At 36.5% G+C, this 15,936-nt stretch overlaps 1 protein-coding gene across 1 annotated transcript; it reads left to right on the top strand.

Moving 5' to 3' along the window:
• Window positions 1-5,093: 5,093 nt before the first annotated feature.
• LOC149051985 (adhesion G protein-coupled receptor L4-like) lies at window positions 5,094-14,010 on the top strand. The gene is made up of 19 exons (XM_089209304.1): window positions 5,094-5,488; window positions 6,861-7,096; window positions 7,189-7,248; window positions 7,508-7,706; window positions 8,470-8,577; window positions 8,820-8,907; window positions 9,151-9,241; window positions 9,308-9,357; window positions 9,662-9,779; window positions 9,871-9,974; window positions 10,305-10,407; window positions 10,516-10,666; window positions 10,771-10,852; window positions 11,007-11,073; window positions 11,751-11,839; window positions 12,011-12,131; window positions 12,401-12,442; window positions 12,553-12,657; window positions 12,914-14,010. The coding sequence occupies exons 1-19, from the start codon at window positions 5,389-5,391 to the stop codon at window positions 12,968-12,970; spliced, it is 1,971 nt and encodes a 656-aa protein (XP_089065430.1). The 5' UTR covers window positions 5,094-5,388; the 3' UTR covers window positions 12,971-14,010.
• The last annotated feature ends 1,926 nt before the right edge of the window (window positions 14,011-15,936 follow it).

Raw genomic sequence — 15,936 nt, forward strand, 5'->3', positions numbered from 1 at the left:
TTTATAATAGTCTAGTTTACGTCATACCCATTTATAAATAAACATGGTGACGAAGCGTGCGATTAAAACGGAAGAAGTTAAAATAAAAATTATTCTGAAATATACAAGCACTTTTCTCTCTAAACTGCTCAAATACGATAGGTAAAAACGTTTCAAACTTCGATTGACTGAATACATTGCAGCTAAGACGAGCGAATATTCCAGAATAAATAATCAATTATTCCATGAGCGTGGAGAGATACTGGGAGAGTAGAATGTCTCGCCCACAGAGCACATCACCATGACCCAAGAATGTCTCGCACTAAGAGCTTTTGAGTCACCGCTCGTTCTAAATTGTTGGGATTCAAACATTGGAAACAAAAGTGATGGTCTGCATGACGCTTTTCTAGGAGAGAGTTGTTTTGTAGGCTGAAAACTAAAAATTGGCCGTTAGCCACCGTTGTTTTAAAGGCATACGAGGTAATTAGCGTGTCATAAGCGAGATGAATAGATAACAATAATTTCCATTTATGCATAACGAACAGATGGCATTCTAGCTTAAGCTGCCCGTTGATAAAACAGAATTTTGTTTAGGACCACTTTCATTTAACAGAGCTCATAAAGAAATTACCGTTCTTACCATCAAATATTTTTTAGCTGTTTCTTTTGCGGCACTTGAACTACAAAAAGTATTTTAATGACGTGAAGCTTTTCAATTGTATTAGAAAAACAATGCTCCACATCAGGTGCAAGCTGCTTTTTGTCCATTGGTCCGTCTATGACAGAAAAAAAAATGGAGACTAACGCCATGAACATGTGTTCAGAGATCATGATTTGCATTAAAATCTAACTCGTAAGAAAGGCTTTTTATGAGGATGCCGCAAATCCGCAACTCTCAAGCGGTGTGAATCAAATAGAAGTGAATCCGGCAAAATGTTTAAAACCCCGGTAACATGTTGTATGCTGGGTGAGTACGACCCTAGTTATTCCTGTTTGTTCTGCAGTAGCTATGAAACCGTCGAAATGGACTTTTTATTGTAAAACATTTATTTTGATATTTAAACTTACGGAACTCTAATAACGAAACATACCAAACTCCTAATATGTCCTCTCGAGTTGTTGTCTAATTATTAAAGCCAATTATCACCATTATCGTTATTATTAGTTTCTCAATATTTTTCTCTTTCCATACAATTTAAAATAATTGAATAATAATCACCCGTAATGACACATTCGTATATGTTGTTCGCTAGGTTAGTACCACCTTAATTATATCTTGACTTTCCATTTGTGACACATTAATATCCATTTTGGAACGTTCTGTGAAATTTAGCCAAACCAAACAGAGAAAAAATGTCAGGTGACGGATATTTGGCACTGTTAATTAAAACAAAACAAAACAAAACAGACTTCCTCATTAAACTTTTAGTTCTTAATCAGACGTGGATCTCTTATAAATTGGATTCCTAAAGCCGTTTAGATTCCGTATAATGCAAAGTAGGTTTCCGTAGAGCGTTCGGATGAGGCGTTATTCAGACATGGCGGTACCCAAACCTTTAGAGCTTTCATATTGTTGTTTTGTCATTAAAACTCAGAGTAGATGATTGCTGACTGCTCGCCAAGTTGGACGTCATAGTTAATTAGAACATATTTCTCTTCTAAATTATTCTTCTTTATGCCCGAAAGCAAACTTTATACTCAACCCATTGCTCTTCTTTTAAAAAAAAAATATATATGGGCTCTGGAGGTTCCGCAGGTTCCGCAGCCTGCTGATCCATAGTTTTATAACTCCCGAGAACATGGAAAAATCCTCAAAAAATTTTGGAGACTAACCCCTCAAGATTCAAATCGCGCAAGTTTTATTTGAGCGCTCAGATTTGATACCCGATTCATTCGCTTGAAAAGTGAAACATTTTTTTCTCTGGATAGCACATTTTACATCCTTTTCATTCGTTTATAGTTCGTTTGCGCGAATAACCCGTTTAAAAAAAAATTTCGAAAGGACATTCCTGAGGGTCTATCGTATCCTTAAAAATGTTTCCACATGTGAAAAGGTTTGTTCAGCTAGTTGGTGAATTGCGGAGATGCTGCATTTTTTTATAATTTCTCCGTCAGCTCCCTAAGAAGGTAATAAAATTCATGAATGGATGTTAAAGGGCACGTAGCAAATAAAATGCATTAGTACTCGTCTTACTCGAAATCTAATAAACTTTTTCATTGTTTCAAATGTTACTCTTGGGATAACAATCAATTCATTTGTTCATTTTCTCTTCTACAGTCATCCTTCGTTTGTTGATGAAATTGCCAGGGACAGGTGAGGCGGCTTCATTCCGATTTAATATTCAAGTTCCTTTAAATAGACGGGAAAAAAAGATAATATCCGACCAATTATGATATTAATGAGTTATAGACTTCCTTTTAAAATTACATTGGATTGCGATTCAAAACGTGAGTTGGAAAGCAAAACAAAAAGTCAAAGAATAAGGGTGCTATTACCCTGATCTCCCAAAGATCCACTTTTAAAACCTGGCCTGATTCTAATATTTGCTTCAGGGATGTAGAGGGTGTTGATGCCCATCGTTTGTTATTAAAATTAATGATATAAAAAAATACTTTCTCGTCTTTATCATTATCGCTAAGTCAGTGTTGCTATCTTCAGTATACATTTTTCGTTTATTTATTTCTTTTCTCCTTATAGAGTGCCAACCGACCTGTTTCAAAAACTCCTCTTACATTTTTTCGAAAAGCAAAATTTACAGGTTTCCTAACAATGAAGTCTGCTCCATCTTGGGAGGTTATTTAGTCTCCATCGAGACTGAGGAAGAATGGCAGTTTATCAATCATGAGATTCAGAAGCGTGGTACATGGAATACTTCGACTACTAATGCGTGGCTCATTGGTTAGGAGAAGAAAGACGGGGTTTGGATATGGAAGAGTGGAAAACAACTGAATATCTCAAAATGGCGAGATTCTGAGCCAAATGGGAACGACGAAAGGGCCGAAATATCCATGAACGGAAGCCTCTTTAATGGTATCCCTCGGAATAATAAAGAAGATGCCTACATTTGCGAGATGCCCGGAGGTAAGATCACATTCAAACCATAAAGTATATAATGTGCTGAAACATTAGCAGTCTTGCACTTGTGTCATGAAAATTGCTCTTGCTTCTTAAAAGTAAAAAAAACATAATTCACAGAATATACTCTGCATACCTAACTTGAACGTGTAAGCTATGAATGAACTTTTAGGCATAAGTAGTTGAACACACTGCCCATGAAATTTCCGTAATACGTGTTTCAAAAATAAAGTGAGTGTAGGCTTTTTGTTTTGAGCATAACATATCGAATTACTTTTATTTTTGTGTGTCCGGGTGTGAGTTTCTCGTACAAGTCAGTGATAAATATGTTATTCGCCGGCTGGAAGATCTGTATTGAGTAATACTGTGCTCAAGGTCTTGAGCACTGATAGTGGAGCTAAATTACACAGTTTTTCCCAATACGGACCGACCTTGGCTGATAAATAACAGTTTTTTCCTCTTAAAATTAACCAAATGTTTTCCATATGAGCCCTAATGAGTTAGGGTTGTAAGAGCGGCAAAACCTTCCTTGAACTAAACAAATTTTGAGCTAGTAAATGGTAGTTGAAACAGATTGAGTAAATGTAAATAAAAAAGAGGCCTCACCGAAATATTTATATTTGGGTAATGAAAAAGGTAATTTAAGAGGCCTCCAAACAAACTTTGAAACATTTTTTGACAAGTATCTGTCACAATTTGACACCTGTCAATTAGAGAGCGCGTAACAAAAAAAACGCATGCACCCTTTAAAACAAATCAACAACGACAACGGCGCTGGTTTGGCAAATAAACTGAACTGCAAAGTAATTTTAAGTAAATTTAAATCTATGTTTTGAAGTTGTGGGAGTTCCCTCGTTTGTTTGCTGCAATCGCGAGTGCAACTCTGGTCTTTCATCAAAAGGGGAATTTTAAAGCAGCTTTCTCTTGTTGAATTCCTTTGTTTACTGTTGCGAAATTTACGGTACCAATGTCCAATTTGAACGGACCTGCAAAGACTTACCGAAAGCGTATTTGAAGTATAAAAGACCTAGCTCACTGTTCTCCAAGGAAAAAATTTTTTGAGAAAAAACGAAATAAATTTCTTGAAAAATAGCAACAAGCTAGAGATGTAATCGGCGGCTCGCTCAAGCGATACCGTGCCCATGGGCAGAGATAGGAAAACCCGGACCGCGTTAAGTACCAATAAGATTCCAGGATTCTTTACCGTGCCCTCTGAGAAAAACAAATAATAAATGCAGTTCTTTTGAGAAAGGTTATCGGAAAAATCTTGTCGGAATTGTAAGCGATAACCTGGAAGGTATTGCTGGTAGCTTTTAGGTCATGGTTAGACTTAACCTCAGGAATTCAGGGAAACCTAGGAAATGTCACTTTAAGGACGAGGCATCACGGGTTTGAACAACCTGTTTTAATTGCAAGACTTTCTTTAAATTCTAAACTGCATGAGCTAACCCTAATTAATTTATCTTTAATTTTTATGTCCCTACTGATTATCGTTACCCAGGTAACCTTTTGAGATTGTTGCGTGCACTTTAAAGTTTTGCTCTTTGTCCGTAACAACTTCATACAGTTAACTACGTATCTCCAGTTGCACATTTGTGGGAACCTACATTCACATTTAATTTTACGTTTTTTTTAAGTCTGATTAGATAGAGGAGGAAGAGTAGGGGGCAGAGTGGGGGAGGTGTCAGCTCAACGAGGAACTAATTAATATTTAAAAACTCGACTACCAAAATGATATGAATTCACAAATAATCTTAGCTGATGTGAAGCTAACTAATCCACAAAAGCAGGTAAGTTTGGCGGACGCCGTAGTGAAGAAAGATGTATGGTATTTATTGACACTGATCAGACAAATACATAAGATGTAAGGAATTCATTAGTGAATGAGTCACGTTTTCTTTCTCATTGGTTTTTTTTTCTTTGTTGTGATTGTGATTATAATCTTTTCATGTTATCAATGCTATTATAATTATCACTTTGTTTATCATCATTAGGATAATTGGTATTTTTGTTTTCATCTTCATAATCATGTAGAATGCCCAAATATAACTTTTAAAAACTCTTGGTACATAATTTCGGTGGATGGAGAGTCCTGGTACTGGAGCAGAGACACTTGCTCAAGTCTAGGCGGGGACCTAGTTTCCTTTGAAACCCAAGAAGAATGGAATTTGATTAATGACGAAATTCAAAGGCGAAACACTACGAACTATGAAAATAAATGGAGAATTGGTTTAAAAAAAAGGGCCAGGAATTGGACCTGGGTGAGTGGAAGACCGCTGACTATTTCCAAATGGGGACAAGGGGAGCCAAGCGGTGAACACGACGCGGCTTTCATGTACAAGAGGTTCCGTAATGGCGAACAGGGCGTATTTGGGAGTGATAATGGTACAAGTGGGAAAAAACAGCACGCTTATATTTGTGAGATCTCCGAGAGTGAGCTGATATGTTGTTGTTGTTGTTGTTGTTTTTCTTTTTTTTAATGTTATTTTGAGTAAACTCAAAGGCACTAGGAGCGCTGAAGGACAATAAGAACATTATTTGCTAACGTTTGTGGTACTCACGGGAGAAGTTATAAAAACCCTCAGACAGTCAGAATCAAGTTTACACTTACCTTTGCGTAAATCAAAAAATGTTTGAAACAATCCCAATGAACATTTTCACGATATACATGTCTAACTTTAACCTTGTAAACATGGGAAAGCTGCAGATGGTTCTGTTACTATCACTTTTACGAACAACAACAGTTACGAAACTGATGGTGAATACCAATTGCAAAGAATTATCAGTCCAATTGCTTTGTTGGATGATAGCGCGTGATGATGTGAAGAGCGTTATCTTTTTGTGAAGAGCTTGTGACTCATGTCGGTTAAGAACCATGCCAATTATCGTTTTCTAAAACAAATATAACAGACTTCCAGACTTATTTGTTCTTCGCATAGGGGAATCAATTTTAAGTTTACTGTATTCTATTTTAATGTCTGATCATTTGAACTGTAAAGTTGTAAGGGCTAACTTTAATGCAATGCGAAATGTGCAGTGAGCATAATAAACTGACCATCGTGCATCTAATCCGAATATGGCGGGCATTTCGATCGACTTAGTAACCACTACTCTATAACGAGGTTAGTAAGGATTACCTCAGTTCTCATACATCACCAGAGGGTGTAGATACATTTTCTTGTCTAAAAGATAGTCAATACTGAGGTGGAATATATTTGATGTTCTGCTCACCGAAAAGATAAACATAGGCATGCGTAGCATGCAAGAGTTATTATTTTGGCTAGGTGGGTTGAAATGGGACACTTTGGGTTCTTAACCCTTTCAGTCTTGAAACATGAAAAGAGAATAACTTTAAGTCCAGAATTGTGTAGAGAATTCATTATTTTTCAGTGGTGTTAGATAATGCGCTTCGAAAACGTGACAAAATGCAGATTGTTTCCGAGGAAAGTGAAAGTAAAAAGTCGTAAGAGGCAAAATGGATATTTGATTAGTGGAATATTATTCAAGAAAACGCAGAGCAGGATATTGAAATATTGTGTTACAGCTTTTTAAGCTATTAGGGAAAAGTCTACAGAATATATTTCATTCTCTAGTATTATGGGGTCTAGTTTTCGAAAAACATCCTACAGCCGTATCTAAGCAACAATCACACAAGACGTGTGCCAACGACAAATAAAATGTTGAGAAAACAATAAGAGCTTTCTGTATTACTGATATTATTTTCTGTCCGCAGTTTTGCCCTCGCAGTATAATAGTAAGGCAATTTTTTGTATGATGTGGTCTTGATTAACATTTTTCTTTAAAGACTCCTCAATACCTTCAGTACCTTCGTCGTCCTCACTATCATCCAGAGTAGCCCTTGCAACCTCACCATCACCATCACCATCGTCGTCGCCACGACCATCGCTCTCGCCCTTGCCCTCGCCCTCGCCATCGCCATCGCCATCGCCATCCCCCTCGCCATCGCCATCGTCATCCCCGTTGTCGTCGCCGTCGCCGTCGCCGTCGCCATCGCCATCGCCGTCACCAGTTGAGCAGCTTGTATGTTTTCTAGTCACTTACCGTTTTTATACATATCGTTTTTCAGGATCTCCTCTGCTTACAAACGTGAGAGACAATATTTTTCATTTTAGGCAAAGGAGTATGTTTCAAAATTTGGCGGAATAAATATTACCAGAAGGACTTCCCTACAGGTATCTAATTTTATATGACTTAAAGGCTTTTTAACTTTGGTATATGTTTTTAAACGATAAAAAGGTAAATATCTGATCTTTAAGGATAAACCACCATCGAGCCATATGAAGTAAAAATGTTGAAGCTTAAAAAATAATCCAGGCCCCTAAAGGAGTTCTCCAGCCGATGAATACCCTGGACACCATTTGGGGCCTTAGTATAAATTTTGTATATGAGACTGGCTGTTCAATGACCTGGAAATATTTTACGTAATTGTAGGAGGCTGTTACTGTGTTTGAAGATTTCAACTTAAAAATCAAGAACGTCACAAAAGACAAGGCCGGCATAGAAGAGGTTAAAACACTGAAAAAATCCATCTTTGAGGTGGCAGAGGCCGTCGAGAAATTTGCTCTTAATTACGGCAACCGACACCTGAGAGGAATGAGGCCTTCAGAAAGGATCGTTTCTCCCAAAATTGGTGAGTTTGCCGCCTTCAGTCCTGTTTAGTTTCAAAGTCTATTCCTCTGTTACTTACTGACTTGCTGACTGTCCCACTGAGCTGTCTAATTTCCTATGGCTAGATGGTGTAAGAACTCAGCTATTAGCCCAACGTATCAGAATGTTATTGCTGGATGTCATCGATTCATCTGTGTTTTTTTTCAATTTGTTTGATACTTTGATTTTTCGCGGTGGAGAAGGAAATTGAACGTTTTCTTAAACAATCAACAAGAGAGAATAGGAATCTTTCAAATTGTGAGACCCTTCTTCTCGATCTGTATATTGAAACTTTTCTTAAATAATAGGTTGGTGAGTAACACTTTACTAAATAAAATTGTCAAATCTTAGAAATGCTTTCCACTTACTTCATACCGTACACTGAGCTCAAAATTGGCCTATCGTCTGTGATGTACATAAATGCAAGATCTTTAACCGTACGCTTCAAAATTTTCTAATGAACTCTATAGTTTTCCAACGAAACGGTTCGAGGAACGAATTGAGTTTTCACAATTTTAGTCCGTGCAGAATTACTCACTTTTTTTATCAGTCTTACATTGAAAAAACTTTATAAAATGGTTGAATTTTTCGAATAGTCGTGGAAGGGCAAATACGATACATACAATACACTTTCAACCCATAAGATTATGAAATATTTGTGTACACCACAAAATGGAAGTTTGTGTAGGTGTGCTATTGTAAATTTCACCGAGGGTGCTTTCAATTGTAATTTTTCTTTTCGACAGTTTTGGTCATTCAAAAAGCCTATCGCCAGAATGCAAGTGGCTTCAACTTTGAGGAACAACGATGGCGAGCAAGAATCGATATCGCCTCTTCAACTTTTGAGGAAAATGGTTCGTATTAACTATTGTAATAACTTTACTTTTAGTATTACCTTGGTTTCTCCGATAGAAATTTCTGTGTCGAAATAAAGCCTCATGTAAAGGCGCTTCCTTAGTTTACATAGTCTATCTTCTTTAATTACTCGCCTTCCCTAAAATATCACATACCTCAGAGCCTGATAAAAATTTCAATTTTGTGTGCTTTTTTTGTTGTTGTTTGATAAAATTTTTTTGCTGATCCTTGGAGTTTAAAGGATCAATGGTGGTTGCATGTGTGTACAAGGATTTGCATGACCTACTTCTGACAGACCAAGCCATGAAGAGTGAAATAGACAACCAAAGGTGCCGTTATTTTCATATTACTCCATGTCGTTTACCTCAAAAAACATATAACACGGATACACATACGATCTAAGTTCAACTAAACTGAACTGAGAAACTTTCCAAAAACCCTAACTAGGGTTGGAAGACTCCCTGTTTGTCTCTGACCATTCCACCTTCATGAAAAATTGGCCTGAATCTACAAAAAATATGTAATATTGCTTCCTTGGTTCTGGTCCATTTTTAAATACAATTTCTTCATAGGTATATCAACTCCAGGATAATGGCCGTAACTATGAACCCCAAGCCAGAGAAATTGCGAGAAAATGTCATCCTACAGTTCAGAAACGTAAAGGTAACATGAAAACTAGTTTCTATGCGTTGTTTTGATTTATTCTGAGAAGATAAAATCTATTTTCAGGTCTTGACGGCAGAGAAGCGCTGTATGTTTTGGAGTGGCCTCAGCAAAAAGTAAAAAACTACAATATGTTATTATATATTATATATATTATATATTGTATGGTACTTATTCCTTCTTAAATTAAATTTAGTATGGAGGAGAATGAATGAACTTTTTCAGATGCTTTTGCGCAGATGAACACTTTCCTGGAAGCCAACATGTTGTCGTTTTTAGAGAGGGGAAGTCTGATCGAAATGTTCTCGCAACTATAACTACAATAGAAGAAAATCTTGGCGCAAAATTGTCAAACATCACCTCTTCCCCAAACAATGAATAATTTTTTTTTAACTTTACTTTTTTATTCATGTGTGACAGCTTTTCAGAGGAAGGTTGTCATGTAATTACATCAAAAAGTAACTCAGAAGAAACAGTTTGCAGTTGCAATCATTTGACGCATTTTGCCGTCTTGATGGACTACGACGGTAGCACAAAGGTAATAAAGTTATTTTTGCCTTACTTAATAGTTTTATGGGCTCAATGAACTAACTCAACGTTGTCCTTTAATTTTTCTTTTCTTGACACAGCTCACCGAGGAGGACGAAACCATTCTGAAAGTTGCCACCTACGTTGGACTGAGCCTTTCCATAATCGGAATACTTTTAACATTAATACTTTATTCTTGCCTCACGTAAGTAATGCACTTGATTAATAATGAGGTAGATTCTTAACTCCCCTCAACAAGGCTGGTGAGAAAAGAGATCTCAATACCAATCTCCATGCAAACAAGAACAGTCATTTCTTTGTAACCTAACAACTTATGATTTCACTTTTTATGAATTTTTTAGGCTTTCGACATTTTCTTCGTAATATTTTCTTTTTTTTTTGTCCTCTTTGGAGCTATTTACTGACTTTCTTCTTTCCTTCGCTGTCAAGATTTAGTTAATTTTTTTTGCCATATTTTTCTGTGTTGTTGCTTTTGTCTCATTCATTCTTCTTCTTTTTAATATTATTTTACCAGAGATGTTTGTAAACCTCTCTCTCAAATTCGAATGAGTGTTTCTATGTCCCTTGGGGCTGGACAGATCATCTTCCTCGCTGGAATAAACGCCACAGAAAACAAAGTCAGTAACCTTTCCTTCTATACGTAGAATGAATTTACTCTTTGCACCGTAAATATCTTCTCGAAAGAAGCACGTTAAGAATTATACGAAAACTCGTCCTTTCCACAGGCTGCCTGTGTTTCAATAGCAGCTCTGATGCAGTATTTCTTGATGGCCGCTTTCTGTTGGATGCTGATCGAGGGAATTTATCTCTTCTTCTTCGTTGTGAAAGTTTACAACATTAACACCAAAATGTACACGTATCACGTCATCTCATGGGGTAAGTAAACATGCACTGGTAACTGTAACCATGCTTTCTGATCGCCAAGTCTGGTGTTGTCATGCAGTAGAGTGTTTCGATTTCCTTCCTTTATTTATGAGTAGGTCTTCCAGTGATCATGGTGGCCATTTCACTTGGCATCGCTGCTGGAAAAGAAGGGTTACAAAGCTATACGAATGATAAATAGTAAGAAAAAATTCGAGGGTTTCTTCTTGCTCTTCTCCTTTTAATTTGTTGTATTTAAATCTTTGTTTTGTTTTTGGATATAGTTTGAAATCGGTATCATTTTATTTTCTGACAATTTGTGTTTCTTTCTTGCGTTTCACATCCTCGAGTTTAGTTGCTGGCTTTCCTCGACTAACAATCTGATCTGGATATTCGTCGCCTTTGTGGCTTTTATTGAAGTTGTGAGTTAATGATTAGTGTTGGTGACTGTGTTTGGTATACCTTGGACTAATTGCTGCTAAAGATTCTTTCCTCTGCTCTGTAAAACGAATTAAGTATTTATGATATGACTCAAGACAATATTTACCATTTTCTTTTTTCCTATTTACTCATAAAAAGCTTTGGACGTAGCCGCTGTTTGTGGGGATGCTGGTCAATTTTAACCTAATGATGGTCTTCAATAGCGAGAAAAACTTGTGGAGACAATGTCCTCACAGGCATAAGATAGCTTCATAAATTCTCCAACTTTTACTACATAGTATGAAAAAAAAAATTCTCCCCCTTCCTTCAACGCAAACAGAACTCATAAACAAAAAAAACAAAACAAAACAAAAATAAGACGAAAAATATGAAAGGAGCGGGAAGAGTAGGATTTATTGAATTTATATAATTTAACATCAGGCTATGCTTGGCGTGGTTCCTTCAGTTTAGGCACTTTTGTGCGCGATTTCCTTTGCTCATTGGCAGAGGATCGAAGCTCCTAATCTTGGTTCCCCGGTTAGGGGCTCTATTCCCAGAGAATTACTCTTCATCCCACGCTTGTTACCGAATTAGTAACTTCCTTGGCAAAGATCCTCCCCTGCTTTGGCTATTCGACTTCCATATCTAAATAATCACTTTTGATTTTTGTATATTTTAGCTCAACATTTTGATACTCCTACGTGTAATAAGGGAGATGACCAATATGTTGCAGCCAACAGGGGCAGACCACCATTTTCAGCAAATACGGTGAGAATCACAGCATAAAACTTAAAAAATAGTGGAAGACATTGCCATGCCCTCCTGTGGCGCTATATTTGCCTAGCTTTCTCATTCCTTAATCAATAAGGCATCAACATATCTAACAATGAAAATTCATTCTCAAAGGAAAGTAAAATAATGTTTTTTTCTAACTCCTAGTCTTGGCATCAAAACATGCACGGTGATGATTCCCCAGCTGGGTGTCACGTGGCTATTCGGTCTCCTCTCGCCTGTACATATAGCTTTCGCTTACATCTTCACCATACTTAACTCTACTCAGGTCAGTGTTTGATGGTAACTGTAAAAAGTCATTAATCTCTATTATTTATTTTACTTTCTGACCAACTGAGACACCATTTGGATGGTCAGATTATATTGTTTTGGAATTTTTAAAACAAAAAGGTGTTAACTATGCAAGAGAAGACAGACTTCTTTTTCAATTATAAGATGCGTAATCTTCCTTCCTTCTTGGAAATCTTAATAGATATTTGACTAACTTGTTTGCATATTGTAAATATTAATGATCTTGAAATCATTTTTATGCTGCAGGGTTTCCTGATTTTCGTTCTACACTGTGTGCGAAACACTCAGGTAAGAAAAAAAGATTGAACTAATTATTAACTTTATATCATCAAGTTTTAGAGTTTCAAGAAATATGCGAGTGCTAAGAACCATATTTCGCGTTGCTTGTCGATCTGCAGATCAGAGAGCGATTCAAAAGAAAGATGAACATCGTTTTTCCATCTTCTATAAAAGACAACTCCACAATGAAGAGCCCACAGGTCAATCCAAATGAGGTTTGGAATGTATGGGAAATTTAATTGCAGTCTTTTGCTGAATTTGAATCGAACTTGTACTTAAGTTAAATAACCGGATTCAGCCAACCGGAAATAACAACCAAATACTTAGAACAATCACTTAGTTAACAGAAATAAGACGGTTACGATCGGTCTGAGTTACGATCTCCAAGTAAAAAGAGGTCTTTGTCTTCATTATTGTTTAAGCATTCAACTAGTTGTCTTTATAACCTATCACTTTTAAGATAATAAGTTTATTTTCTAGGTGATCGTATATTTGCAGGCAGGAATAATCGAAATTCCTGATGGCTCCGTATGCTGATGACTGCTTTGTTTCACTTACTTAGTTTATAAACTTCTTATCAAACACTGTTATTACTTTTAACTATAAGCTATGGATAGTCACTGAAACCATTAGTTTCTAGAAATTTCTAGAATACGTAGTCATGTTGACATGCATAACAAAGGAACTTTCTGCAAAATTTTATTAGGTTGCGTAGCTATGGTGTAACACCACCAAAATGGTTCTTGTAAGCTTCTGGAATTATCTGGAACACTTTGTACAAAAGGACTCAAGCTTGTTGTTGTCGGGAGTGACTGATTTTTCAGAAAGTTATAATGAAAGAGAGCTATTGTGGAAGATTAATAATTTCAAGGAACTGGAGAGACAACTGTGAGATTGTGTCAGTGGTGAGCTAAGATGTAATTTGCAATGGGCTTAAATAAGTTTATTCAGCATAAAAACTGTACTTCCTTTAAGAGTCGCTCCTTAGTCGGAATGTTAAAGTTGTTTAATAGTGTTCTTTTTGTCGGTTAAATTGTACCGTAACAAAAAAATGCCCATAGTAGTAGCAGCTAAAGTTGACGTTCAAAGCCATATCATGGTTCAAACAGGAAAATGACACCGACATTACACTTTTAAATAAACAAATAACTTTTAACGACATCCCCCGTTTAACTCACCGAACCGATTTCCCGAGACGCAGACTACACCTTTTCGTTATTATTCCAAAATTATACATTTACCCTTCAAAATGTTTAGACAAGAAACTAAATATGCAGGAATTTAAAGAAGGTCATCCCTAATTCACAGATTTTCCCGTGAAACCTTTTTTTTACTGATTTAAGCAGCCAATTTAAACAGACACACTAAATCAAAGCCCAAAATCTTATCTTTACAGCTTTCTACTAGCACTGTCTTTAAATTTACTTCGAAGTGTTCGTAGAAGGTAATTAAGGTGCGGTTTCGTAAAGTACTCAAGTAATTATAAGTAGGCAAGTGAGCTTAATTAGCGAATTGCGAGTTTTGTATTGTAATGTATTGTAAATCACGTTCTGTTTAATAATGTAATGTAAGTAACATTACGCTGTAAGTGACTGTTACTAAGTGACTGTTAGTATAAGTAAGAAATAACTACTAGAGACTAATCTACGCGACGCTTTGCCAGGCTTTAGTCGGGAGCCCCATCAGCCGCGCATGTCTCAAAAGGCTGTCAACTGCTGGTTCCTGGCTGTGACTCTCCTACGCAACCCATCTTTTATCAAGTACCACCACCGAGGCCGCCATTTCACAGCATCTGTTGTGACTCTTGGAAGTGTCAACTTTGACGTTCCAGTGTAAACCTTTGAGACTAAGTCAGAAGGAAGAACACTCTTCTTTCTTTATGGTTCACTTTTCCGGAGATCTTCTATAGCTTGGGGCAAAAGTCTCCCTCGTTTGTTACCACAGTATAATACATTCTGTATCTGGGTGTTGCTGTTGTTGTTGTTGTTTTGGTTTTTTTTTTTTTTTTTTGTATTTTAAATTTTTTTGAGTCAAAATGTTACTCCCCTAATGAAAGCTACTCTAAATTATGGGCTAAACTTTATTAAACACGTAGATTGTGGTAGAGAAGTGACCAAGGAAGCACACAAAGTACTCATTGGAAAACAACTTAAGATTGCGGATTTTTATTGCTGGCTTCGGAAATGGGAATTCTATTATCTGACAAACATGGAGGCAAATGGTAACATTTGCAATTTAAGATGAAGTGCTTTTAAATTTATTTCTCTGTAAACGATAGTGGATTCTTAATATTGATCAGTTTTCTTTGGTACATTTGAATTTTATCATTTTTTTTTAAGATAATATATAAGGTATTGGAAGGTAATATATACAAAAAGAACAAGCAGTTTAAGTTAGGCTAAAAGCCAAGTATATAGGAAAGAAAAAAAAGAGAAAAATAATAAATAAATATTGCGTTTGCTTGGGCGTTTTAAGCGAAAGTTTTTTGGTTTTTTATTTTTGGTTTGTTTGTTTGTGTTTCTTTTATTTTTTGTTTTTGCTTTTGTTGTTGTTGTTGTATTTTTTCCTTTAAATATTACGAAAATAAGAAAAGTAAAAATTGGCGCACGATACCAAATAACGTTGTGAATTAATGAGGTCCGTGATTAGGGGAAAGACTTGGGAAGGAAGGTGTGGGTTTGGAAGAGGAGCAAAGAACCAGCGGCAAGAAGGAATACTTAGTTGACAGACAGCTGTGAGCATTGACCACACGAGTGTTTTGGCGAGGGCCGATTTCTTTCACACGTGCGAATATATTCATTTACAACTAGCCACTCTAACATCTTGAAGACCTCTGATCTTTCTCGGAAAAAATTAGCGGAAGTGGAAAGTGAGGTGGAAGTGAAATATTGGATTGGTGGGACTACCGGCGAAACCGGATTTCATTCAATTTTGTTTGTCTATTTTTACCCACGCGGGAATCCCGGTCGCATTCCCGGTGACTCCCTGGTACAAATCCCCTCACCAGCATCCCGAGAGAGATCCCGACAGGTGTCCCGTGGGAATCTAGGCGGGAATTTGAGAAAATACCGCCGTACACTCCAGAGGGTAATGACATCAAGGAACTCGTCTTTTTTGTCTGATAACTAACCATTTCATTCTTTCATAAATTTACGAAGACGGTACAATCGAGCAACCGCTTTTAACTGAGTGTTATCACCATTTAATATAGGTTAACAACAAAAGACAAGAAAACAACATTTTAAAGCATAATTTATGATATCAATGTTTAGCTTTTTTTAAAAAAATCGCTCTAAAATGTTTCGAATAACCTTAACTAAAGGATGATGCAGGGTAAAAACAGAACAATAAATTAGAATTCTAACAGTTAGACCTCTTGCTAATTACCCAACAAATGGTTTGCGTGATTTTCTTGCGTAATATTTGTCAAATACAAATAGTCCTAAGAAGAAAGATAATCTGCAATCCGTTAAGGACATTTGAACTCCAAATACTAACATCGA

The sequence above is a fragment of the Pocillopora damicornis genome, chromosome 1, assembly GCF_964200805.1.
Source record: "Pocillopora damicornis chromosome 1, jaPocDami1.2, whole genome shotgun sequence".
In the NCBI taxonomy this organism is placed as follows: Eukaryota; Metazoa; Cnidaria; class Anthozoa; order Scleractinia; family Pocilloporidae; genus Pocillopora; species Pocillopora damicornis.